Below are 27,055 nucleotides of genomic sequence, written 5' to 3'. Positions count from 1 at the left end.
CCTACGTCACATCCGTCATGTTCGAAATAAGTGCAGTGAGCACATACAATTTCGATAACACTGGAAATCTCATGCATGGTTGTTAGATTTGTATGTTGTGTGCATGGACCACAAAATAAAGTGTCTCATTTTCCTAATACAGCACTGTGGTCACAAATGTGGGTTTCAAAAAAGACAGCTTGGGTTTCTGATAATGGACAGTAACAAACAGTGTTCTCAGAATGAGTAACAATGTATGCATCACTGTGCCGTAAGACGCTTTGGGGGAAGAAAAAAAACGTCATCCGAGTGTCATACCGAGTGCCTTTATTATACAGGCATTGCGCTGCCTGATCTAGTGAATTCTGACTGAACCCTACAGGTGCACCCCTTAGTGATTTTGAGCTAATGCCCTCCATGATACAGAGGCTGACCCTTCACCAAGGTGAAGACCCAAGCCCTGGACGTTGACCACAAGGGGAGCCAAGTACGACACACCTTCAGACATACAAATTACATTGTACATTACATTTGAGTCATTCAGCACACACTTATCCAGAGCGACTTTCCGTTGCAATCGATGGGAAAAAACGGTAACAACTCTGCATCGAGCTCCTGTGACAAGGGTTTTGGTTAGATCTGAAATCGACCTCAACCACATCAACCTCTGTGATCCTCCACAACACCCAATCAAAAGCATGCATTTTAAAGGAAAGCTCAACCACAGAATGCTGATGAAGTTGTACATACAGGATGCCTGTCGTACAAGTGTTAAGTCTACACATATTCCTGCTACAGTATGTGTGAGGTGCCGGTAAATGTTTTCTACACAAAATCTGCCAAACGTGTGAATGTTGCATTGGTATTCTATAGTTGACCTTTGTTCCTTATAGTTTGCTTGACAAGAGATTCCTTATACTATGGATTGTATAAGACACTTCTCATATATTGAATGACAAGATAGTTATTATAGTTTGTGTGATGAGGTAATAAGAGACCTCCTCAAACAGCCACATATTTTCCAAAGTTGTGCTGTCGAGTTGAAAACAGACAGTGTTTGGGAGTAGTTCCACTATGTCATTGAAATAGTCATTTACCTACATTTTGCAGTAGCTTGGTGGTAGTTTACCTAAATTCAAATCTTCGTAGTCTTTTCAGTAGTTAGCTACACTGCAACATGGCAAAAAAGTAATTAACTACCTCAACTACCCATGAAATGTTTCGCCAAAGGAATATACGGTATACAGCGCATTCAGAAAGTATTCAGACCCCTTGACTTTTTCCACATTTTGTTACGTTACAGACTTATTGTAAAATTTATTAAATAGTTTTTTTTCTCTCATCTACACACAATACCCCATAATGACAAAGCAAAAACAGGTTTTTCGAAATGTTTGTAGAAAATACTTTATTTACATAAGTATTCAGACCTTTTGCTATGAGACTCGAAGTTGAGCTCAGGTGCATCCTGTTTCCATTGATCATCCTTGAGATGTTTCTACAACTTGATTGGAGTCCACCTGTGGTAAATTCAATTGATTGGACATGATTTGGAAAGGCACACACCTGTCTATATAAGGTCCCACAGTTGACAGTGCATGTCAGAGCAAAAAGGAATTGTCCGTAGAGCTCCGTGACAGGATTGTGTCGAGGCACAGATCTGGGGAGGGGTATCAAAAAATTTCTGCAGCATTGAAGGTCCCCAAGAACACAGTGGCCTCCATCATTCTTAAATGGAAGAAGTTTGGAACCACCAAGACTCTTCCTAGAGCTGGCCGCCCGGCCAAACGTTGGAGAAGGGCCTTGGTCAGGGAGGTGCCAAGAACCCGATAATCACTCTTGAACTATTTGGCCTGAAAGTCAAGCATCACGTATGGAGGAAACCTGGAACCATCCCTACGGTGAAGCATGGTGGTGGCAGCATCATACTGTGGGGATGTTTTCAGTGGCAGGGACTGGGAGACTAGTCAGGATCGAGGGAAAGATGAACGGAGCAGAGAGATCCTCGATGAAAACCTGCTCCAGAGCGCTCAGGAACTCAGACTGGGGCGAGGGTTCAGCTTCCAACAGGACAACAACCCTAAGCACACAGCCAAGACAATGCAGGAGTGGCTTTGGGACAAGTCTCTGAATGTCCTTGAGTGGCCCAGCCAGAGCCCGGACTTAAACCCGATCGAACGTCTCTGGAGAGACCTGAAAATATCTGTGCAGCGATGCTCCACATCCAACCTGACAGAGGTTCAGAGGATCTGCAGAGAAGAATGGGAGAAACTCCCCAAATACAGGTGTGCCAAGCTTGTTGCGTCATACGCAAGAAGACTCAAGGCTGTAATCGCTGCCAATGGTGCTTCAACAAAGTACTGAGTAAAGAGTCTGAATACTTACATAAATGTGATATTTCAGTAAAAAAATATGATTTATACATTTTCTACAATTTCTAAAAACCTGTTTTTGCTTTGTAATTATGGGGTTTTGTGTGTAGATTGATGAGGGGAAAAAAAGCTATTTAATCTATTTTAGATTAAGGCTGTAACGTAACAAAATGGGGAAAAAGTTATTTCAGCCTATCGTATATCTCACACAGTTCTGGAACCACAGAGCTCCAGTCACAAAATACAGCCCCATGTAGTGTTCTCATCGCCATGGTGATACAACGGAGCAATGTTTTTGTTGCAATGTCTTTTTTGGTCCTCAGCTAACAGTTTGGTACATTGCACAGACATGGATGGACCGCACTGTATTGAAAGCCATGGAAGCACGAACCTGTGTCTGTGTGATTCACAATATATCTTACGAAGTCAGTGCTTGTCCAATTTAGACTTGAACTTTTCTACATACAGTATAACATAGAAGTTGAGTTGTGGTGGTTGACTCATATTTAAGTCTGTTCTATAGTTTAGTTCACCTCTTTAACCAATGTCACTGAAAAGTTTTTTTTTTTAATTCACAGTGGGTTTTTTAACCACTCAGTGGTTTCTGAATGAGTACAGCATGAGTACAGCATGATCTAGGGTGCGGAGAGGAGTTCAACACAACAGGAAGTAAAGGAAGCTGAGCAGACCCAGAGCTCTGAGGGGTGGCAGCCAGGTAAAGAAACCAGGGCCGTATTAAGTGCTGAACCTTATGTTGCAGATAGACATTTAACCAGGAAAAGCCCATTGAGACCCAGAGTCTCTTTTTCAAGGGAGACCTGGCCAAGAAAGCAGCAACAATTATTACATTACATAATTAAAACATACAACAATACAATACAACATGATCCAGCCTAAAAAAAGCATTTACACTCCTCTGTAACAGAGTCTCCCGTCAATATTTTAAATTCGTTCAGTGGCACTAACATATCTAGATGAAGCATGGATTGTAGATTATTCCATGAGTCTGGTGCACAAAAAGAGAAGGCAGTCTTGCCTAATACTGTGAATGTTCTGGGGACTTTTAGTAGCAACCACCTAACATGGTATGGTAACTGCTGGTGGTGAAGGAGACCAGACTACAGAGGTAAAGAGGGAGTTTACCTGCTGGTGGTGAAGGAGACCAGACTACAGAGGTAAAGAGGGAGTTTACCCAGAAGGGCTTTGTAGATGAACACATACAAATGTATCTTTCTGCGCATATAAAGTGAGGTCCAACCTACCACTTGGTACAATGTGCAATGGTGGGTAAGTGACTTGGCATTTGTAATAAAGTGCAAGGATGCATGATTAACAGAGTCCAGTCTCTAAGACAGAGGAGGTTGCATGCATATACAACAAGTCACCATAATCAATTACAGAGAGAAAAGTGGCCTGAACAAGCTTCTTTCTAGCCATAAGCGGGAAGCAAGCCTTATTACGAAAATAAAAACCCAATTTCAATTTAAGCTTTGTCACAAGATCATCCACATGAACTTTAAAGGACAACTTGTCATCCAACCAAATACCTAGGTATTTGTAGGATGACACTTTTTCAATGGTTAATCCACCAGATGTGACAATGCTAACCTTCTATGGCAGAGTTCTAGCTCTGGTAAAGGTCATGAATTGAGTTTTTTGTACATTCAAGACCAGTTTGAGACCACAAAGGGAAGCCTGCAGTGACTGAAAAAGCAGTTAATAGAGCTGCTAAGATTCCCTATTCTGACAGTCATATTCTTTCTACATGATACATTTCTATCTGAACATGCTGTAACAGTACACCCTCCTTAACAGGCAGCCCCAGTACTCAGTAACCCACTAATCCTCACCTTAGGCCTGACTTTCAATATACACGTGAAGTGAAACCTAATCAAATCACATCTTCAAACTGCCATTTCCAACCGTACAAAGCAGCTGCCAAACAACACCGAAGAGTGGTTTCTTTCACGACTTTGATGTTTTTTTCAATGCAGCAGTAAAGTTTTACAGAGCTGTGTTCATGTGATGCCGGGTGGTTTTCAAACAGAACATCTTTAATTATGCATTCACTTATTATGGTGGCCTGTGTTTTGCAGAGACCTCTGTGGCCAGGAGAAACGTCCAGATGAACTTTGACCTGGTGCTCCAGAACATCCAGCAGTTGAACATCCTGGCTGGGGAGGGAGAGTCCTTCGTCAGGGTCACGTCCAGAGGGGCACAGCTGGCCCAGCAGCACCTCATTCCACTAAGACTCTAGAGCAATGGCATCTTCATGTTCAATGGGCCCTTCCGCTCTTACCAGGAAGCCAGCACACAGGTACAGACAGAGACTGTATAGGGAATACTCGCTACACTCTGACTGGCTAGTCAGTACATAGTCTCAGCACCCAGAACCAAATCAGCTACTGTTAAGGCTATTACGAGAGAGTACAACATACCTAGACCAGGCCCTGAAACAGACTAGATAGTTGAACCAGACATGGCTTTAGATACATTTTCACTGAACATTCTTTGATTTCAATGTTTCCATATATTGTCTCTCTCTCAGATTGTAGCAGACAGAATAACTAAGTACAGAAAGCTCCGTTTGGATCTCAGTCCAGTGTGTCTGACACCCTGCCGCTCGTGACTTTACAGCAGTGCATGCAAGACCTGATGGACGGATACTTCCCTTCTGAGCTACAGGACAGGTTTGCAGATGGGGTGCCCTTTCAGGTGTGTGTGTGTGTGTGTGTGTGCTTTGTGTGCACGCGTGAATTTCAAATGTGCTTACGGTAGGAAAACTGACTACATGGACAATGTATTTCCTGTTTGTTATGTGGTGAGTAGTGGCACGTCGTCTTTTGGTGTACACAGGTTCACGACAGGAGAGAGGAGGAGTTCCAAGAGAGTCGACCGTGGGCGGAGTTCCCTGGGATGGGGCAGGCTGTGGTTGGATGCACAGAGGGGGAGAAATCAACAGACAGCCTAGAACACGCGTACTGTGCCGTCTCCCTCTAGAACTATGCACAATACTTTCACTTCCACCACTAGGGGGCCTTGTGGGACCTTGTGACAGAGGAGACCCTGGAAGAGGGACACACATTTGCTAATGTGGGTTATGAACCTGTTGTCTCCTACTGTAACTCAGGTTGGAGTTGCATGAGACTGATCCCCCTAACACGGCCCGTGATGTCACCACACTGAGGGTGAAGTCAGAGGAGGGTGAGCACACCGACATCATGAAAATGCACTTCTCAGAGACCATAGGTCACCTGCACCAGTATCTGGACAAGCACAGGTGGGTTGGGAGCCATTACCACAAAATGCTGTGCAGAGTATTTTGCCCAGGAAGTCCATCAGGTTCACAGTACTTCATCTTAGTCACAGTGACTTTTGGGTCATGTTAATCTCGGACACCCAGAACTAAAATCTTGCATACCGCAAAAATGGAAGAGGCAAATGGAAAAGGGAGAAGGCAAGGAACTTGTCTGTCGACCCTGCATTAAAAACCAAAATAGGTTCAAGAAAATTGTGATAAATAAAAAAAGTACACCAGTTTCATTTAAGGACCAAAAAATGGACAGCTGTGCCATACAGATTGCAAAATAGTTGCGAAGAGATTTTCAATGTACCTGGCACATGGTTTATGAACTGATACACAAAACGACACCAGACTCAAAACTTAATAGTTTTTTCAATTTAAATTATACAAAATTCTTGCAACCAATAGAATAGTATATACAGTGCATTCTGAAAGTATTCAGACCCCTTGACTTTCTCCACATATTGTTACATTACAGCCTTATTCTAAAATGGAATAATAAATAATATGTACACACAATACCCCCATAATGACAAAGCAAAAATAGGTTTTTCTAAAGTTTTGCAAATGTTTTAAAAATATAATTATTCAGACCCTTTGCTATAAGACTCAAAGTTGAGCTGAGGTGCATCTTGTTTCCATTGATCACCCTTGAGATGTTACTACAACTTGATTGGGCATGATTTGGAAAGGCACACACCTGTCTATATAAGGTCCCACAGTTGACAGTGTATGTCAGAGCAAAAACCAAGCCATGAGGTGGAAGGAATTGTCCGTAGAGCTCCGAGAAAGGATTGTGTCGATGCACAGATCTGGGGAAGGGTACCAAAACATTTCTGCAGCATTGAAGGTCCCCAAGAACAAAGTGGACTCCATCATTCTTAAATGGAAGAAGTTTGGAACCACCAAGACTCTTCCTAGAGCTGGCCGCTTGGCCAAACTGAGCAATTGTGGGAGAAGGGCCTTGGTCAGGGAGGTGACCAAGAACCCGATGGTCACTGAAGGAGCTCCAGATATCCTCTGTGGAGATGGGAGAATCTTCCATAAGGACAACCATCTCTGCAGCACTCCACCTATCAGGCCTTTATGGTAGAGTGGCCAGACGGAAGCCACTCCTCAGTAGAAGGCACATGACAGCCCGCTTGGAGTTCGCCAAAAGGCACGTAAAGACTACATGAGAAACAAGATTCTTTGGTCTGATGAAACCAAGATTCAACTCTTTGGCATGAATGCCAAGCATCATGTCTGGATGAAACCTGGCACCATCCCTACGGTGAAGCATGCTGGTGGCAGCATCATGCTGTGGGGATGTTTTTCAGCGGCAGGGACTGGGAGACTAGTCAGGATTGAGGGAAAGATGAACAAAGCAAAGTACAGAGAGATCCTTGATGAAAACCTGCTCCAGAGCGCTCAGGACCTCAGACTGGGGCGAAGGTTCACCCTCCAACAGGAAAACAACCCTAAGCACACAGCCAAGACAACGCAGGAGTGGCTTCGGGACAAATCTCTGAATGTCCTTGAGTGCCCAGTCAGAGCCCGGACTTAAACCCGATCGAACATCTCTGGAGAGACCTGAAAATAGCTGTGCAGCAACGCTCCCTATCCAACCTGACAGCCTGATAGGAGAAACTCCCCAAATACAGGTGTGCCGTCATACCCAAGAAGACGCAAGAATGTAATTGCTGCCAAAGGTGCTTCAACAAAGTACTGAGTAAAGGGTCTGAATACTTATGTAAATGTAACATGTTTATTTTTCATAAATTAGCAAACATTTCGAAACCTGTTTTTGCTTTGTCATTATGGGGTATTGCGTTTAGATTAATGAGGGGGAAAAAACAATTAAATACATTTTAGAATAAGGCTGTAACCTAACAAAATGTGGAAAAAGGTCTAGGGGTCCGAAGCCACTGTATATGATGGATACAACCATCCCAGCTCTTCAGATTTTGCTGCGAAGAGACAGAATCATTACATAATTTGTTTTGGTACTGTCCATATGTAGCTTGTTTTTGGTCGCAGGTTCAGGAATTTACCTGGTGTTAACTCTGCAAATAGCACTACTGGGTGATCTGAAAAGTCATTGACAATCGATCAATTGTATAAAATACTGTATATAAATATCTTAGCAAAAATGTTTCTCTTTGATTTACAATCTGTAGAAACTATGAGAATAGAAAGGTTCAGTAATTGTTTGAAACGTCACAGCACAATTGAAAAATATATGGCAAATAGAAATCAAAACTAGATGGTGTTCAAATATGTATATTGGGAGGGGTTGAGGGTAGCTGAATGGTGGGACTAAAAATAACCAAAAAACAAGAAAACTCATGTAAAATATACTGTGTCCATAAAATGTATATACAGTAGGTTCAGAATTTTTGTGAAACATAACAGCACAGTTGAAAATATACAGTACCAGTCAAAAGTTTGGACACACCTACAGTTGAAGTTGAAAGTTTACATGCACCTCATCCAAATACATTTAAACTCAGTTTTCACAATTTCTGACATTTTATCCTAGTAAAAATCCCCTGTTTTAGGTCAGTTAGGATCACCACTTTATTTTAAGAATGTGAAATGTCAGAATAATAGTAGAGAGAATTATTTATTTCAGCTTTTATTTTTTTCATCACATTCCCAGTGGGTCAGAAGTTTACATACACTCAATTAGTATTGCCTTTAAATTGTTGAACTTGGGTCAAATGGTTCGGGTAGCCTTCCACAAGCTTCCCACAAAAGGTTGGGTGAATTTTGGTCCATTCCTCCTGACAGAGCTGGTGTAACTGAGTCAGGTTTGTAGGCCTCCTTGCTCACACACGCTTTTTCAATTCTGCCCACACATTTTCTATAGGGTTGAGGTCAGGGCTTTGTGATGGCCACTCCAATACCTTGACTTTGTTGTCCTTAAGCCATTTTGCCACAACTTTGGAAGAATGCTTGGGGTCATTGTCCATTTGGAAGACCCATTTGCGACCAAGCTTTAACTTCCTGACTGATGTCTTGAGATGTTGCTTCAATATATCCACATAACTTTCCTCCCTCATAATGCCATCTATTTTGTGAAGTGCACCAGTCTCTTTTGCAGCAAAGCACCCCCACAACATGATGCTGCCACGCCTGTGCTTCACGGTTGGGATGGTGTTCTTCGGCTTGCAAGCTTCCCCCTTTTTCTTCCAAACATAGCAATTGTCATTATGGCCAAACAGTTATATTTTTGTTTCATCAGACCAGAGGACATTTCTCCAAAAAGTACGATATTTGTCCCCATGTGCAGTTGCAAATCGTAGTCTGGCTTTTTTATGGAGGTTTTGGAGCAGTGGCTTCTTCCTTGCTGAGCGGCCTTTCAGGTTATGTTGATATAGGACTCGTTTTTACTGTGGATATAGATATAATTGTACCTGTTTCCTCCAGCATCTTCACAAGGTCCTTTGCTGTTGTTCTAGGATTGATTTGCACTTTTCACACCAAAGTACGTTCATCTCTAGGAGACAGAATGCATCTCCTTCCTGAGCGGTATGACAGCTGCGTAGTCCCATGGGGTTTATACTCGCGTACTATTATTTGTACAGATGAACGTGTTACCTTCAGGCATTTGGAAATTGCTCCCAAGGATGAACCAGACTTGTGGAGGTCTACATTTTTTTTGGAGGTCTGGGCTGATTTCTTTTGATTTTCCCACGATGTCAAGCAAAGAGCCATTGAGTTTGAAGGTAGGCCTTGAAATACATCCACAGGTACACCTCCAATTGACTCAAATTATGTCAATAAGATTATCAGAAGCTTCTAAAGCCATGACATTTTCGGGAATTTTCCAAGCTGTTTAAAGGCACAGTCAACTTAGTGTATGTAAACTTCTGACCCACTGGAATTGTGATACAGTGAATTATAAGTGAAATAATCTGTCCGTAAACAATTGTTGGTAAAATTACTTGTGCCATGCACAAAGTAGATGTCCTAACCGACTTGCCAAAACTATAGTTTGTTAACAAGAAATGTTGAAAAACGAGTTTTAATGACTCCAACCTAAGTGTATGTAAACGTCCGACTTCAACTGTGTGTATATATATATATATATATATATATAATTTATATATTTTAAGGATAACATATACAGTACCATTCAAATGTTGACAATGGTTTTTCTATATTTGTACTATTTACTACATTGTAGAATAATAGTGAAGACATCAAAACTATGAAATAACATATGGAATCATGTAGTAACCAAAAACGTGTTAAACAAATAAAAATATATTGTAGGTTCTTCAAAGTAGCCACACTTTCCCTTGATGACATCTTTGCACACTCTTGGCATTCTCTAAACCAGCTTCATGAGGCAGTCACCTGGAATGCATTTCAATTAACAGGTGTGCCTTGTTAAAAGTTAATTTGTGGAATTTCTTTCTTAATGCGTTTGAGCCAATCAGTTGTGTTGTGACAAGGTAGGGGTGGGATACAGAATATCGCCCTATTTGTTAAAAGACCAAGTCCATATTATGGAAACAGCTCAAATGAGCAAAGAGAAATTACATTCCATCATTACTTTAAGACATTTCATATTGACAGTCAGTCAATATATACAATTAAAGAACTTTGAACATTTCTTCAAGTGCAGTCGCAAAAACCATCAAGCGCTATGATGAAACTGGCTCTCATGAGGGCCGCCACAGGAAACGAAGTCCCAGTGTTACCTCTGCTGCAGAGATTAAGTTCATTAGAGTTACCAGCCTCAGAAATTGCAGCCCAAATAAATGCTTCAGAGTTCAAGTAAGAGACACATCTCATCAACTGTTCAGAGGATCAGGCCTTTATGGTCAAATTGCTGCAAAGAAACCACTACAAAAAGGACACCAATAATAATAAGAGATTTGCTTGGGCCAAGAAACACAAGCAATGGACATTACACCAGTGGAAATCTGTCCTTTCGTCTCATGAGTCCAAATTAGATTTTTGGTTCAACCGCCGTGTCTTTGTGAAACAGAGTAGGTGAACGGATAATCTCCGCATGATGGTGCGGGGGTGCTTTGTTGGTGACATTGTCAGTGATTTATTTAGAATTCAAGGCACACAACCAGCATAGCTACCACAGCATTCTGCAGCTATACGCCACCCATTCTGGTTCACGCTTAGTGGGACTATCTTTTGTTTTTCAACAGGACAATGACCCAACACTCCTCCAGACAGTGTAAGGGATTTATGACCAAGGAGGAGAGTGATGGAGTGCTGCATCAGATGACCTGGCCTCCACAATCCCCCGACCTCAACCCAATTGAGATGGTTTGGGATGAGTTGGACCGCAGAGTGAAGGAAAAGCAGATCAACAAGTGCTCAGCATTTGTGGTTACTTCTGCAATACTGTTGGAAAAGTATTCCAGGTGAAGCTGGTTGAGAGAACGCCAAGTGTGTGCAATGCTGTAATCAACACAAAGGGTACTTTGAAGAATATAAAATATATTTTGATTTATAGTAAAAATAAAGAAACCCTTGAATGAGTAAGTGTCCAAACTTTCGACTGGTAATATGTATATATATATATATATATATATAAAAAGTAAATGTAGACAATTACATTGATTGTGGCTTCTATTTGCAATATTAAAGCTGATCCACGTCCTACATTGAAAAAAATTAAATTCGAGGGAGACGTGCTAGAAAATGTACCAACGAGGCTAGTGAAGTATCCACTCCTCTAAATGGGGAATCGCGATTTGTCCAAATGATCAGTGACAATCTGCATACCAGAACTAAGTCGCATCCCAGTCTGTTTGACATGTTATGAAAGCCCAGTCCTGTGCCATCACTATCAACTCTCTCTCTCCCCTCACAATTTCAGATGGACAGATGCCCCAGCATATGACATCAGTGCGTTCCCACAGCGCTGGTACAGTGAGGACTCTGACACTCCTCTCCTGTGGGCTCACTCCCAATGCTGCTCTGAACTAAGCCAGGCCCACCTCAATGACAGAACAACAATCGCCCTGTCGCTCTCCTCGTGGTTATGAAATACTGTATTTACTTTCATAAGCATGTATATTCAGATCTGATAGGGATGTCACACTAGGGGGTGCCAACACTTACATACAGAACTATCCTTTTCAGGATCATGACATGGGAAAAATCCTAATTTCCATAGGAATACTTGCATAATTATTGATGTGGATGTAGATAATTCACCTTGAACCATGACTGCTTACAAAAGGTAGAGTTAACGAAATAACGGTGCACAAGAAGCACCGCAGATATTGCAATGAGCAAGATGCAAGACGGCAGGGCGGGGTAGCCCAGTGGTTAGAGCGTTGGACCGAAAGGTTGCAAGTTCGAATCCCCGAGCTGACAAGGTACAAATCTGTCGTTCTGTCCCTGAACAAGGCAGTTAACCCACTGTTCCTAGGCCGTCATTGAAAATAAGAATTTGTTCTTAACTGACTTGCCTAGTTAAATAAAGGTAAATAATAAAATAGACTTCGCTCTCAGTCACACAGTATCTGCACATGGGCATGGGTTTGCTTCACTCTCTTATGTGGTAGCTAAGGGATCAAAACAGCAGAGATCTTATGTGGTAGCTAAGGGATCAAAACAGCAGAGATCTTATGTGGTAGCTAAGGGATCAAAACAGCAGAGATCTTATGTGGTAGCTAAGGGATCAAAACAGCAGAGATCTTATGTGGTAGCCAAGGGATCAAAACAGCAGAGATCTTATGTGGTAGCTAAGGGATCAAAACAGCAGAGATCTTATGTGGTAGCTAAGGGATCAAACCAGCAGAGATCTTGTGTGGTAGCTAAGGGATCAAAACAGCAGAGATCTTGTGTGGTAGCTAAGGGATCAAAACAGCAGAGATCTTGTGTGGTAGCTAAGGGATCAAAACAGCAGAGATCTTATGTGGTAGCCAAGGGATCAAAACAGCAGAGATCTTATGTGGTAGCTAAGGGATCAAAACAGCAGAGATCTTATGTGGTAGCTAAGGGATCAAAACAGCAGAGATCTTATGTGGTAGCCAAGGGATCAAAACAGCAGAGATCTTGTGTGGTAGCTAAGGGATCAAAACAGCAGAGATCTTATGTGGTAGCCAAGGGATCAAAACAGCAGAGATCTTGTGTGGTAGCTAAGGGATCAAAACAGCAGAGATCTTATGTGGTAGCTAAGGGATCAAAACAGCAGAGATCTTGTGTGGTAGCTAAGGGATCAAAACAGCAGAGATCTTATGTGGTAGCTAAGGGATCAAAACAGCAGAGATCTTGTGTGGTAGCTAAGGGATCAAAACAGCAGAGATCTTATGTGGTAGCTAAGGGATCAAAACAGCAGAGATCTTGTGTGGTAGCTAAGGGATCAAAACAGCAGAGATCTTATGTGGTAGCTAAGGGATCAAAACAGCAGAGACGTTATGTGGTAGCTAAGGGATCAAAACAGCAGAGATCTTGTGTGGTAGCTAAGGGATCAAAACAGCAGAGATCTTATGTGGTAGCTAAGGGATCAAAACAGCAGAGATCTTATGTGGTAGCCAAGGGATCAAAACAGCAGAGATCTTGTGTGGTAGCTAAGGGATCAAAACAGCAGAGATCTTATGTGGTAGCTAAGGGATCAAAACAGCAGAGACGTTTAGCCTGGCGCTCCAATGATCTTAGTTGTTGCGGAAAATTGACCCACTGCATCTACGTTACATCGCTGGAAAGATTTTAAAACAAAGTAAATTACAATTCAACATGTGGAGATCGCCAAGCCAACTTATTGAAAACAAACTTTATTTCAGTAAATACAATTAAGGATAAATTCAATATAAAAATATGACATGAGGCAAATTGTCTAACTTGGTTAAAGTTCAAATGACAACTCAGTCTCATCTAGGCAAGTCTGTCCCAACTTAGTGTCATGATGTTCGTCAACTGAAGGAAAGCATTTGACGTGACATTCCATCAATAAATGAACTCTTTTTGCTCTTCGACCACTGAAACAAACTAGAATAAAGTTAGTGTTCAGTCATGTCGCACATTTTTTTTATGACAAAATACTGACATCCATTAGTTAAAGTTATTCATTTGAAACCAATCATTTCTTGCTATTAGATAGCATTTTGCTAGTACAGATAAGGGCACCAAAGTGAACAGTGTATAAGGACAAAGTAGGCACAGGGACTCACCTGTTAGGTTACAGTATGTTGCTCTGCAAGACTGAACAGACCCTTACCAACAAACCAGTACCACAAACACTGTTAAGGAGTGTGTAAAATGGCTTCCCCCATAACTAACTGTGACAAATATCTTCTTCTTCGAGGACAACCCATGGAGCAATGTTTAAGGAATGTATGATCGGTCGGCTGAAACACCAAAATAAGTCAAGTTGAGAGAAAGAAAGCCACTAGCAAATTTGCCTGGGAGTGTATTGGCTTGCATGGTGACGACAGCAAAAGCACAGACAGGCACGATTGGACATCAAAGCAAGCCCACTACCTGAGAGAAATATCTGCTAACATAAAAATAATAATTTACAGACGGGACAGATGGCTCTGAACAATATCTCAGTTATAATGCTGACAGGATGTCTTTTCAGTATTAGCCCTACCACTGTTAAAAGCCACCCACACGCCCGAGTCCAATGCTACAAATATGCCATAAAAAATAAAAAACTGGGTTAGTAACATTCCCTGTTGAATCACTCAAAAACAGATTTAAATATTTTCAGTTGATTGTCAACCACATCCAACATTACTTCCCCAGAGGGAAGATTTAAATAATAAAATAGTGTTACATTTAAAAAGACAACCCTATCCATGTGTGTCATAAAAAGAGGGGAGGGCCTCTGACATCACAAAGACACAAATGTATCAGTAAAACACTTATAAAAACAAAAAAACACACTGGTTTGAGAACAGTTCTTTCACCGTAAGCCCTTTGACTGAAATGCATGACCTGATCAAGGATTCCATCCCCAATGGGCCAATATGAGATTCCAGTTCATACTCAATGGAGTATGGAAGAAGCAAGGCCAACATGGAACCCTTAACCAATTAGCCTGATGGTTCAGTCTGTTTTAGAGACAGGCTAGCAGCTGGGGCTACTGGGTGATGCAGTTCTCTCCCATGTCCTGGGCGTAGCGGTCTGAGACGGTGGTGCGGAGCTCCTCCACGTCACGACGCAGCTGCTGGGCTTCAGTCAACTTCCTCTGGAGGACCTCAGAACTCAGCCAATCCTCCACCTGCTCTGCCATGGGCGGGGGAGCTGGGGTGAAGAAGAAACAGTTACTACACACTATGAAAGTGACTTTTTTCCTCTCTCTTCAGAATGTAGCCGTGTCGTTTTTTTACTTTTTGAATGGTCTTCAACGGGCAAAAATGTAGCGCATATGGTTTCAGCACAAACACATAAGGCCTCTGGCTGAAGTAAATTCATCAACCATAAAAAAAACACACAGACCTTAAATAACCAAACGGAAAGGAAATTGATGATACAATCATCAAGCCCATTCAAAAGATAAGTGACAGACCTGGAAGTATGACGTAGGGTGACAACGTATTACAACGCTGGAAGTATTCTGTGGCTACAGCACTTAAATTGATCAAACATTCATCTTTTACCATTGCTCAAGCTACAACTGATAAGCGTTTCAGGATTAAGTGAAAAATAGCGGCAGACTTTTTAAAAATGCTACTAAACCCTGCAGTGCAGTCATCACTCACATGTAATGCCAAGCAGCAGCGAGAGGTTGGGGTCTCGGCCCTGTGACCGCTGGGTCAGCACGTTGCAGAGGGAGCGCAGGTCACAGAGGCACGAGGCCATCTCCCCGTGGAGACGCTGGGTGAGGCGGGCCCCGGCCGGCCGCAGCGAGGACAACGTCCGGTCCAGGTTCACCCTCTCCGAGTCCTCCAGACGCTCATGGAGGGTCAGGTTCTGCTCCATTAGTTCCTGGTTCTGGGCCGACAGCTGGGAATACGTAGAAAACACACCGTTAGGAATGACAGAAATAAGCAACATATTCAACTCAAAGTTTTTCTACACCTAAAATTGTTGGGTGCTGGAGACTCGTCATAGATACTCCATGTAAAATAAAATGGACAGTTACAGCGTTACAAAAGATTCAATACGTATGTGCATGGTTAATGAATAAGCATCGAAATGTAACCTACTGTCCAGTTCATCATTTTATGCATTAGGACAGAACATGAGCTCTGGGGCTCTCAAGAGGATTCCCATCAGAACATGGAGCAGAGCATTATTTCCAGTAGCGGTGTAGCCCTGTCCTACCATCTCACCTCCTTCATGGCTGTGCGGAGCTGGAGCAAACCCTGCTCTTTAGAACAAACCTCCTCTCTCATCGCATGGGAGCTGCTCTCCTCCTGAGACAGCTGCTCCTCCAGGGTCTACACACAGGTCAGAGGTTGGACATGGGTTAGGCATGGCTACTAAGTCCACTTGGTTACTCATAGAGATATCATCCGAGGTGTGAACTGATTGAATTCGTATCACGTACTACGATCTGGGCGCCCAGTTTCTCCATCACCCTCAGCTGCTTCTCTAGGACCTGGAGAAGAGACGAACGGGAACGTTTTAGAACCAGCACTAGACGACGACCACAAAAAGCAGAGCAACATTTCAGAATGTAATGTACCGGGTGAAAATGTCAATGTAAGGAAGGAACAAGATGAAAAGACTGACCTTTTTAAGTCTCTGCTGTTCCTCTCTCAGGCTGATGTTCTCCCCTCGGAGTATTTCCACATCCAGGGAGGGTAACCTTGCCCCGTCCTCCAGGCCCTCCTGCACCCGCTCTTGTAAACTGACACACACAAAAATGAATGACCAAAACGGGTCATTATACAAACAGCGTAGGTTATAAGAGTATGCGTGCATGTTAAAATCAGTGTGCGTGGTATACCTGGTATAAGATCAGTGTATAGCTGTGTGTGGGGTAGTAAAATACTTGGCCCTGGTTGGTTAGCTCAGAGAGTTTGCTCGAACTTAGATTGGCGTGTGTGTGTGTACCTGGTGACAGTGGTGAGCAGCTCCCTCTCCCTGCGTCTCTGCTCCTCCAGCTGGGAGTCCTTCTCCCGGGTGTGTGAGCGACCCTCCTCCAGACACACCTCCAGCTCTCTGACTCGGCCCTGCAGCTGGGACGCCCGCTGCTCCGCCTCCGACAGCTAAAACACACACGCACGTCAGCACTAAACTCAGGGCACGCTCGTGTGTGGCTTTTGCGCCGGAGCTGCGCATATCAGACGATTTATACATCTCATTAATGCGATTCCTGAGACAGTGAACACAAAAAAAAAAAAAATCGCCAGACAGCAATAAAAAGACGACCTGGAAATTGACCATAAACACCCAGTCATTTTGACGAGGTAGGACGTAGCTGTGTTGAGTGAGATGAAGGTATGAGTGTGTTTAATGCAGTCTGTGCTGGTTTTGACCTGTTTGCTCTGGCCCTGGTAGTCCTCCATAGTGGGCAGGTCAGCGAGGTAGCGCTCCAGAGTCTCGATGCGCTGCTGCTTCTCTCGGCTCTGCTCTGCCTCCTTCTGGCACTTCTTCTTCAGGCTGTTGATGTGCTTGTCCCGGCTGCGAATCTACACACGCGCAACGTTAAGTATGGAATAACGGTCACTTTTCATAAATAGAAAAATTCCCAGACTGCAACACCACACACACCCAGTTATTAAGTCACATGAAATAACTGTGACGTTATGCAATTCGAAAAGGGAATCAGTTTATGTAATTAGCAACTGGACTACCAATGTAGCAGTGTGATGTTGTGGCCCGACGCTCCGCTTCTCACCCTCTCCTCCTGCTTCTTCAGCTCCTCGGCGTGCCGCTCGCTGGTCTCCCTCAGCGCCTCGTTCAGGCGCCGCGTCTCCGCCTCCACGGCACCGAGGCGGCGCTCCGCCTCCGCCTTCTCCTGGGCGGCGCAGTCCCCGCGCTCTGCAAACTGGGCCCGCAGGAAGGCATTCTCCCTCTGAGCCTCCTGGAAGACACACAGGGAAGACTTCGAGGTCATCCGTGGTCGTGCAGTTTCAGCTCAATGAAGTGCGTGTGGGGCTCTGGATAAGAGAGTCTGCTAAGTGACAAAACGTGAAAGGATGGGCGAGTGTGTGTTCAGCTCACCTGCAGTCGGAGCAGACACACGTCGCCGTACGGAGCGCCGCGGCCGAGCAGGGCTCCGTGGACCTGCAGCTCGCTCTCCCGCAGCCGCTGCTCCAGCTGAGACATCTGCTGCTTCTGTCTACAACACAGCCCAGAGTAAAACACCAGTGACATGGTCAGATACCACACACACACACTTCCCCTAATACAGCCCGCTGTAAGTGTATAAAAAATATTTTGTTTTTCCAGGTAGGTCATTAGATATCTCTTACCCCAGGACACTTTAAAAGGAGCATCTTCATGGATCAGAGATTATTTTCAGCCTACCCAAGGCTCTGATAAAGGCGCACTACGCCAGAACGTAAGCCTGTTTGTCGTCCCCCCCCCCCCCCCAAAAAACACATCTACGCACGCACTTTTTCCTTATATTCCTGGATAGTCACCAGTTGCAGTGTCCTGGAGTAAGGAATACTTTCTTGGGATTATCCCGCAGCTGATTCTTTTGTTCAAGCAAGGCCGAAGTGAGTTTGGTTAACCTTTTCAATCTGAAGTAATAGGTGTGTACCTCTCGATGACGAGCTCCTTCTCCTTCAGAATGCTCTCGTTGGCTTTGATCGCCGCCTCCCACTTCCTGGTCTCTGGTGGCATGGAGGGGGTGGAGTAGAGAGCAGGGTACTGGCCCACTCCAGCAGTCATCATCTGCACACACACGATGTATTGGACATGTCTGACTCAACTATAAAGAATACCCAACAGCCTTATAACCAAGGAGGGGTTGAATGGAGCTGAAGGTTGTGACTAATAACTAATAGAAAGAAAACTAAATGTGAAACATACTGTGTCCGTAAAACGTATATAGGTTAAGAACTTTTTGGAAAGAGCTCAGTTTGAAAGATATGGCAAATAGAAATCAAACCAGATGGACATCACAAATAGATGGGAGGGGAAGGCCAGGACTAAAAACAAGCAAAATAGAATTAGTGTCTATAAAATGTATATAGTATGTATAAGCTGGAAATACAGGGTCTAAGTGTTGTTGTTCACTAGTTTGCTCCAGTTGGGGGAGGGGTGGTAAGGTAATAAACACACACAAGTGGAAAAAGTACTCAAAGGTCACTGTAGTAAAAGTAAAGATTCCTTTATAGAAAATGACTCAAGTAAAAGTCACCCAGTAAAATACTACTTGAGTAAAAGTATTTGGCTCTAAATATACTTAAGTATCAAAAGTAAAAGTATTAATTTCAAATTCCTTATATTATGCAAACCAGACAGCACAATTTTTTTTTTTAATGGATAGCCAGGGGCACAATACATTAATTTACAAACAAAACATGTGTTTAGTGTGTCCGCCAGATCAGAGGCAGTAGGGATGTTCTCTTGATAAGTGGGTGAATTTGACCATTTCCTGTCAAAATGTAACAAGTACTTTTAGGTGTCAGGGAAAATGTTTGGAGTAAAAAGTACATCATTTTCTTTAGGAATGTAGTGAAGTAAAAGTAGAAGTTGTGAAAAATATAAATAGTAAAGTAAAGTACAGATACCCCAAAAAACTACTTAAGTAGTATTTTAAAGTATTTTTACACCACTGTGTGTGTGTGTGTGTGTGTATATATATATATATATATATAACCAGTCAAAAGCTTGGACACCTAATCATTCAAGGGTTTTTCTTTATTGTTTACTAAAGGACACCAATAATAAGAAGAGACTTGCTTGGGCTAAGAAACACGAGAATTGGACCAGTGAAAATCTGTCCTTTGGTCAAAATTTGTCTTTGTGAGATGCAGAGTATGTGAATGGATGATCTCCGCATGGGTGGTTCCCACTGTGAAGCATTGAGGAGGAGGTGTGATGGTGTGGGGTGCTTTGCTGGTGACACTGTCAGTGATTTATTTAGAATTCAAGGCACACTTAACCAGCATGGCTACCACAGCCTTCTGCAGCAATACACCATCCCATCTGGTTTGCGCTTAGTGGGACTATAATTTCGTTTTTTAACAAGACAATGGCCCAACACACCTCCAGGCTGTGTAAGGGCTATTTGACCAATAAGGAGAATGATGGAGTGCTGCATCAGATGACCTGGCCTCCACAATCACCCGACCTCAACCCAATTGAGATGGTTTGGGATGAGTAGGACCGCAGAGTGAAGGAAAAGTAGCCAACAAGTGCTCAGCATATGTGGGAACTCCTTCAAGACTGTTGGAAAATAATTCCAGGTGAAGCTGGTTGAGAGAATGCCAAGAGTGTGCAAAGCTGTCATGAAGGCAAACGGTGGCTACTTTGAAGAAAATCAAATATAAAATATATTTTGATTTGTTTAACACAAATTTTTGGTTACTACATGATTCCATATGTGTTATTCCATTTTGATGTCATCACTATTATTCTACAATGTAGAAAATAAAGAAAAACCCTTGAATGAGTGTGTCCAAACTTCTGACTGGTAGTGTGTGTGTGTGTGTGTGTGTGTGTGTGTGTGTGTGTATGTATGTATGTATGTATATATTTTTTTGCATATGGGGGATTGGAAGTGATGCAGACAATAACACTGATGGAAGCTACAATAAATACAAAAATGTAAAAAAGGAGGCCATCTTCTCTAAATTTGGCAACATTCAACCACTTTACTCACTTAAAATGTTTTTCGTTGTCCTAACATGGGCATTTTGAGCAGGTCTAATGTTAACTACATGTGTACTCCAGAGTGAAATGGGTCAGTCTTAAGCTAGCTGTTCTTACGTCTAAATGCTCAGCTCACCTGCATCTGCTCCACTTGCACCCGGAGACTCTCCAGCTGCTGCTTGTGCTGCTGTTGCTGCTGCCAACTGAGCAGCTCGCTGCATCTCTCCTGCAGCATGGGTTCATAGGCCTTGGCCTCTCTCAACAGAGCCTGGGTCTGCAGATACAGAGAGCTGGGGTACACACCTGCTGACCCAGCCACAGTTCCACCGGGCTGGCTGCTCCTCTGGCTGTAGGGGTCTGGAGCTCCGGGGACCCCTGGCCTTGTCTCTGGGAGAGCCTTGTACGAGTGCTCCATGGCGCCCCTGTAGGCTTCTCCGCTGCACTCGGGAGTCACCCCCAGGCTGGTCATCTGGAGCCTGAGTCGGACGTCGGGGCAGTAGCCCGCCAGCAGGGCAGATTGGTTCATTGTGGGCTCCATGGCGGGCATGTCAAACCTCTGGCCCTCTTCCATGCAAGAGTGGTCCCCCGAGGGGAACAAAGAGTGGTCTAGTCCGTTCACGAGGCTGCGGTAGCGGCTCAAGCAGTCTGGCTTGGGCCCGGTGGGCTCGGCTCCCCCCATGCCGTCTTGTGCCATGTCCAGGTTGGGGGAAGAGGCTGATTTGGAGAGGGAGGACGACTTCGAGCTGGAGGTGCCACTGGAGGTTCGGGAGCCCGAGGAGGGCCTGTGTGCCTCGGCAGAAGCCTGGCAATCTTCTTGGGAACAGGGCTGGGGCTTGGAGGCCGGTGGTCCGGCCGTGGAAGGCATGACATGGGCAGTGGGGATGGGAATCTGACTGCGGATGGGCTGGAACGAGGGGCTGCTGCTGGAACTGCAGAAATCTGGAGGGGTAAAAGAAAGGGACCATTGGATTTGGGTACGAATTTGAAGCAGCATTCATTCAGTAACAATAAAAAGGTACATTGCTTTCACTGGGAAGTGGTGAACAAAACTGCCACTCGGGTGACATTGAACTCAGTGAATGGCCTTAGAGTACAACTCTTTCTTTCTCCAAACAATCTCTGGCCTAAGATTCCTTTACAGAGAGCTGGTATGAGCTGGTATGATATACCTACTCAATACCAGCCACACTATTTTCAGATGGTGATGTGAAGCATCAGTGGGCGGCCCACTTTGCCTGTCAGGTGACACCGCTAGTACTGACAGACCTAGTAAGTAGACCGTAGCCAACTCAACTTAAAAGTAACAGGTCTAGAACATGCGTCTTAGGGGGTCATCCCTGGTCCATCCCAATGCATTTAAAAAAAAGGGCAGCGTATAATTCAAATAAACCTTAACGAGACGTGTTTGCTTTTATTTCATTGCCAACAGAAAGACCATTCATGCACGAACCGAGAAACCCATCGCGGCCTCCTTACCACATGCAAGAACAGACAGGCAAATAGCCTAACCTCAGATCATGAGACCACACACCAAAGATAACGGCTACAAAGTGTGATAACGTCTACAAAGCAATATTTTGAAATGGAAACCGTTAGACACATCGGTTTTCAAATGAAGAAACATCAGCGTTTAAAGCACTGGAAACGAGTAAAAAAACAACTAGGCCTGTGTGACAGCAGACCCCATACACAAGCCCCATTTCATTACAGCTATTTCAAGAGAAACCGACAGCACTGCTCACCTGGCACTCACTCCGACACTGGGAGAAACGTCTTATTAACCGTGACATTTAACAGCCCAGTGGAAGGGGTGAGCTGCAGCAGCAAGATGTTAAATGCGGTTGCCTAATTCCTTCCAATGCATTTTTCTGGAGGCTCGAAGGTTCTAGGCTGACATCAGTGTAGTGTCTTGTACAGCAGGGAGTATTGTCCTAGAGAATAACCAAGCCAGGCTGCCCTGTACAGCGCTCGGAGCAACCACACACAAACAGACACAGGCAGGAAAGGTTAGGGGTATTTATAGCCCCACTCTCAGGTTACAGAGTGATCCGTGCTGGCTGCTTATTTAAGCACCTAGTCCTCGCCCACCTTCCCGCGCACGTCACATGCGTACACCCCAAAAGCGAGACTAAAAACAGTGAGGGAGGCTAAAAACCTCCCCCCCAAAAACACGGCTCATTTTGTACAGAGCCATGCTTAGCAATGGCAGGGGAAAATAACAATTAGTGAGCACGAAAACGGGAAGGAACTGGCAAAGAGAGGCTCTTCCAGTGAAAACATTCTTCAAATTAAACGTTCAGGTGCCCTCAAGGCTCGACTGATTCATGAGTCTGTCTGGCTAGAACAAGTCCAAACTGCTCTGACGTTTTGAGGGAGAACAAACTAGGCCTATGTGGAATTGAAGTTGAGAGTTAATTCTCCAGCAGGTAATGGATTGTAAACTCACTCAAAACCTAATTTGGCAAAGATCTAATATAAAATGCTACTCCAGCAGTACCGGAATAACTGTGACCAAAACATAAATGTATCACAAATAGAAATAGACAATTGGATAGTAGGATACAATCAGGGGCATTCAAAGACCAAACACCTTCATCCAGGGCCCCAAAAACAACACATCAGTGCCTATGAAAGATGACCTGTCAGACTGACCTTTGAACTCTCTGACATGACACTATGTCCACACTGACCCTTTCCTTTGACAGTTTAGACTGGAGTAAGGGAGTTGAAGGAGTCAAGACTCATGTTGCTAAGCACCGTTATCAGTTACAGCACGGGGGAAAATCAGCTGCACTAGCTTGCTTGACAGTTGGGCCCAAACAGAAATGGCTCGTTAAATGCAATTCTCCTTTTAGGTGTTCAATTGTGAAGGCAGATGGCATGGCGTGATTACAATAGTTTAATGGACTCACGCCCAATTATTAGGAACTATAGAATCACAAGTAGGCTTACCACAGGCGTGCGCACACACACACACACACACTACACACACACTACTAAAGCACTCCAGTCTCACCTTCAATAGGGCACACAGACAGTACACACACCTCCAGTCTTAGTACTTCCCAAATGATGTTCTCATTTAAACCCCATCGGGTGCAGCTAATCTGTGAGCATTACATGTATCACTCAGCAAAGGGGGCAAGGGTTCAATGTTTCCATTTAGCTGTCCAGCCCCTGGCATTCCACCCCCCCCCCCCCCCATCCCTCAATTAGGTTGGCAGAGCCACCTGGTAAGGAATATAATCTACCCCTGTAAATCTCCTGAGCACATCACCCTGCCTATAAATAGGCTGTACTCAACAACAGAGGATGCTGACCTCCGACCCCTTGTTCCAAACATAACAGTCGCAGAGAGAAACAGCAACCTGCTGTGGGTTTCTCCTCTTCATTCCCATCGACTGCTCTCAAGTTGATATGGTAGGTAGGGCGGCAGGTAGACTAGCGGTTTAGAGTGTTGGACCAGTCACTTAAAAGGCCACTGGTTCGAATCCCCCCAAGCCGAATTGTTCCTGTAAGTCGCTCTGGATAAGAGCATCTGCAAAATGACTTCAATGTAAGTCCAGCGAGTCACACATTCCTTGATCTGTGCTAATCTGACAACAGCATTGTGATAAGCCAATAAACCTGACAATCACCTCATACACCTGATAATCGTTTTCCAACTCTATGAATGTCTGGCATCTCTGGAACTAAGGCATTTCAAATTGATATTCACAGAGGTCGATGTGAACAAAAAGCGAACTTTTATAAGCTAACTGTTCCTAGGCCGTCATTGAAAATAAGAATTTGTTCTTAACTGACTTGCCTAGTTAAATAAAGGTAAAATTTTAAAAAACAAGACATTAAAATTGTGAGCTAGTCAGCACTCAGCAGTGTAACTAACATTACGCACCATGGTGAACATAGAGAACAGTGTGTACTGTGTACGGCTGTGTGGGGGTGTTACAGAACTGAGCTATACCACGTGCTGTATAATAAGCATGGGTGTTACGGTAGTACACGCCAGGAAGTCAGAGCAAGAGGGAACGTTCTCACCTTCTGTGCTGTCAGATGGGGTGACGCCTAGCCCCGTGTCCCCACTGTCCGCTGTCCCAGGTCGGCGGCCAAAGCGGCTCTGGAACTTCTCAGACACAGCTGGCGTCTGCCACTCCATGTCAGGAATCCCAGCTGAAACACATACATGTGTGAAAAGTACAACCAACATCCACAAGATGACACTAATAGCATTTCACGACAAGCAGGTATTTCCCCCCCTCTTCATTTTGATGGAGGCTAAAGGCGTCCTCATAGCTACATAGGTTGTTTGCTCCTAGCAGAACTTGGTTAGGCGAAGCGAGTGTGTTCTCATACTCCCTAAAGACCTCTGCTTAAAGAAAAACAAGGCAATATTGTTGTTTGTCCCACTTGAGCCACCGTAGCAACAACACTGCCAGAAACACTCTCAAAATAGTCTTTATTAATCTAAGATAAATCAAGAAAACTGTAATTCATTTTGATGATTTTTCAGAGGACATCTTAGTCATATTTTTTTGTGGGGTGACAAACACTTCCTGTTCCCACTCCTACTAGGAGTAGTACTGTTGACCGATCACCAACGAATGGGCGTAGACTTCGGCTACAAAACTTGAAATTGCTACAAATATATATATATATATGAGTGTGCAAACAGCCGGGGAAGAAACCTGCCAAAGACCAAAATGTCATAATATAGGCGCAAACTGTTACTGGGAAGTCTCCAGGTATCTCTGTGAGGTGGTCATTCCACTCACGTCAGGCAGGTAGCCTAGTGGTTAGAGCGTTGGGCCAGTAACAGAGAGGTTGCTAGATCAAATCTCCGAGCTGCCAAGGTAAAAATCTGCCGTTCTGTCCCTGAACAAGGCAGTTAACCCACTGTTCCTAGACCGTCATTGTAAATAAGAATTTGTTCTTAACTGGCTTGCCTACATAAATAAAAAATAAATGTCACCTGTCAAGAAAGGAGAGTGATATTATGAACATCTGTGTGAAGTTCTGGGCCACATTCAGTTGCAGATAGAAATGCCATAATATGTTCTAAATAATATATTTATATCTGAACGTTTCAAAATGTTGTGTCCTGCTGAAGGTGCTCCTTGAGTGGACAAATAGCACAGATTGTTCTAGCCCTTGAGCAATGTGAACTGCAGAACAGTGAGAGAAAAGTATAGGAAGATACAAAACACAAGCCCTTCCCTCCCCCTTGTTAAAAAAAAGATCACAGCAATTGCTCAAAAGACCACAAAGTAGAGCCACAGGAACATTAGGAATTTCAGGGAGTATTTCTGGGCAGACACAGATCAACTGTGCTGGCAAGAACAAACACCTCGAGATTACATAACGGGAGCTTGAGTGGTTTAATGGAGGGGTGTGACAGAGTCTAAACTCAATTTAAGAGCCAAGGGGGCGAGGGGAATGTTACACAGTTGTATCAGAAATACTCAATGTCATCTGCTGAAGATACCATATTCCAGTTGAAGTTAGCCCAAATGACTGGAAAACAGATGATTCTCGCTCTGATTAAGTTAGAAAGCGAGATCTGTGTAACTAACCATCTACCTAGATATAGTTTATGCCAGTTAGCTATTGGTCAGCTAAATAACGTTACCAAGCGAACACGGTCAGTGCAATCCGGGATTCTTGGGACGTGCCTTCACTAAACCCTACCCGAAACCTTATCTTAACCATTTTAAAACGTTAACTTCAATGCTGGGGGGAAAGAATAGCACGGACCCTTGAACTAACGAGATAGCTAACGTTAACTATCTCGTTAGTTCAACTAACTAACGTTACCTAACTAACGTAACTGTAATATAAAGTCGATGGCTAACTTACATGTTAATTGTGTTTGTTAGTTATCTATCTTGTTTAATAAAAAGCCAAGTTTGGTCGGCTGCATAGCCTAGCAAATTAGCTAGCTAGCTCAATACAAACAACGTTAGCTAGCTAACAAAGTTGCGTTAATGACATAACATTAGCTATCAGTAACGCTAGCATCCCATAGCGACAGCGTAACAGAACTTCGTCACCTAAACCTACCTTTTCTGCAATACTTGAAAATTAACTCCTTGAGTGTGCCGAGATTAGCACATGTGTAATTTCGGTCGCTCTCAAGAAATCGTTCTCCTTTGCCAGCTGCTGTTCTAGAGTTTAGCTAGCTAACCGTCTCTGATTTGACTCAAACAACACTACAAGCTGTTAGCAACTTCAGAGTCCCGCCCATTTTAAAATAGAAGGGAGACATGGGAACGTTCCATTTGTCTGGCCTAGTCCTTTGATCTGATTATGATAGAATTGGTAGATTGTGCAGTAGAATTATTGAACATAGAGCAAACAAACGTAATTCCTTGTCTTGAGACTCAAGTAAATTACAACAGAAGTCATTTATGTGTCTTTGTAGCATTGTGGGCCTGAGAAACAACATACGAAACACATACGCATGTAAACATTTAGGAAAGTACAAAACAACTTGATGCATTTGGCTCAGTGATTGAGTGATACTTTTTACTCTTCTTGTCTATTGGATTAAGTGTCATCCGTTTACACGAATCAGATTGGCATTTGAAGCAATTATCTCAAATAAGCTTTTGGCGTAAAACATAGTAGACTATTTAGCATTTGGAGGACATGCCAGTCACCGTGTTGATTTATTATCAGTCACTGCAGAACAGTAGTTCAGATTTCACAGTCCGGG

At 43.6% G+C, this 27,055-nt stretch overlaps 1 protein-coding gene and 1 pseudogene across 1 annotated transcript; one reads left to right on the top strand and one right to left on the bottom strand.

Annotated features, from left to right (window-relative positions):
• Positions 1 to 231: 231 nt before the first annotated feature.
• On the top strand, positions 232 to 11,598 carry LOC120031582 (annotated as a pseudogene).
• Positions 11,599 to 13,386: 1,788 nt separating this feature from the next.
• Positions 13,387 to 26,539, bottom strand: LOC120031515 (centrosomal protein of 85 kDa-like). Its single transcript, XM_038977296.1, has 13 exons — positions 26,401 to 26,539; positions 24,382 to 24,513; positions 20,480 to 21,282; positions 18,284 to 18,417; positions 17,740 to 17,857; positions 17,414 to 17,599; positions 17,052 to 17,204; positions 16,627 to 16,781; positions 16,303 to 16,420; positions 16,118 to 16,168; positions 15,900 to 16,007; positions 15,327 to 15,570; positions 13,387 to 14,868 (listed from the first exon to the last, which is right to left on the bottom strand). Exons 2-13 carry the CDS (start codon positions 24,497 to 24,499, stop codon positions 14,705 to 14,707), a joined length of 2,352 nt encoding a protein of 783 aa, XP_038833224.1. The 5' UTR covers positions 24,500 to 24,513; positions 26,401 to 26,539; the 3' UTR covers positions 13,387 to 14,704.
• Between the last annotated feature and the right edge of the window lie 516 nt (positions 26,540 to 27,055).

Source organism: Salvelinus namaycush, chromosome 37, assembly GCF_016432855.1.
Source record: "Salvelinus namaycush isolate Seneca chromosome 37, SaNama_1.0, whole genome shotgun sequence".
NCBI lineage: Eukaryota > Metazoa > Chordata > Actinopteri > Salmoniformes > Salmonidae > Salvelinus > Salvelinus namaycush.
This window is presented reverse-complemented; position numbering and strand designations above follow the sequence as displayed.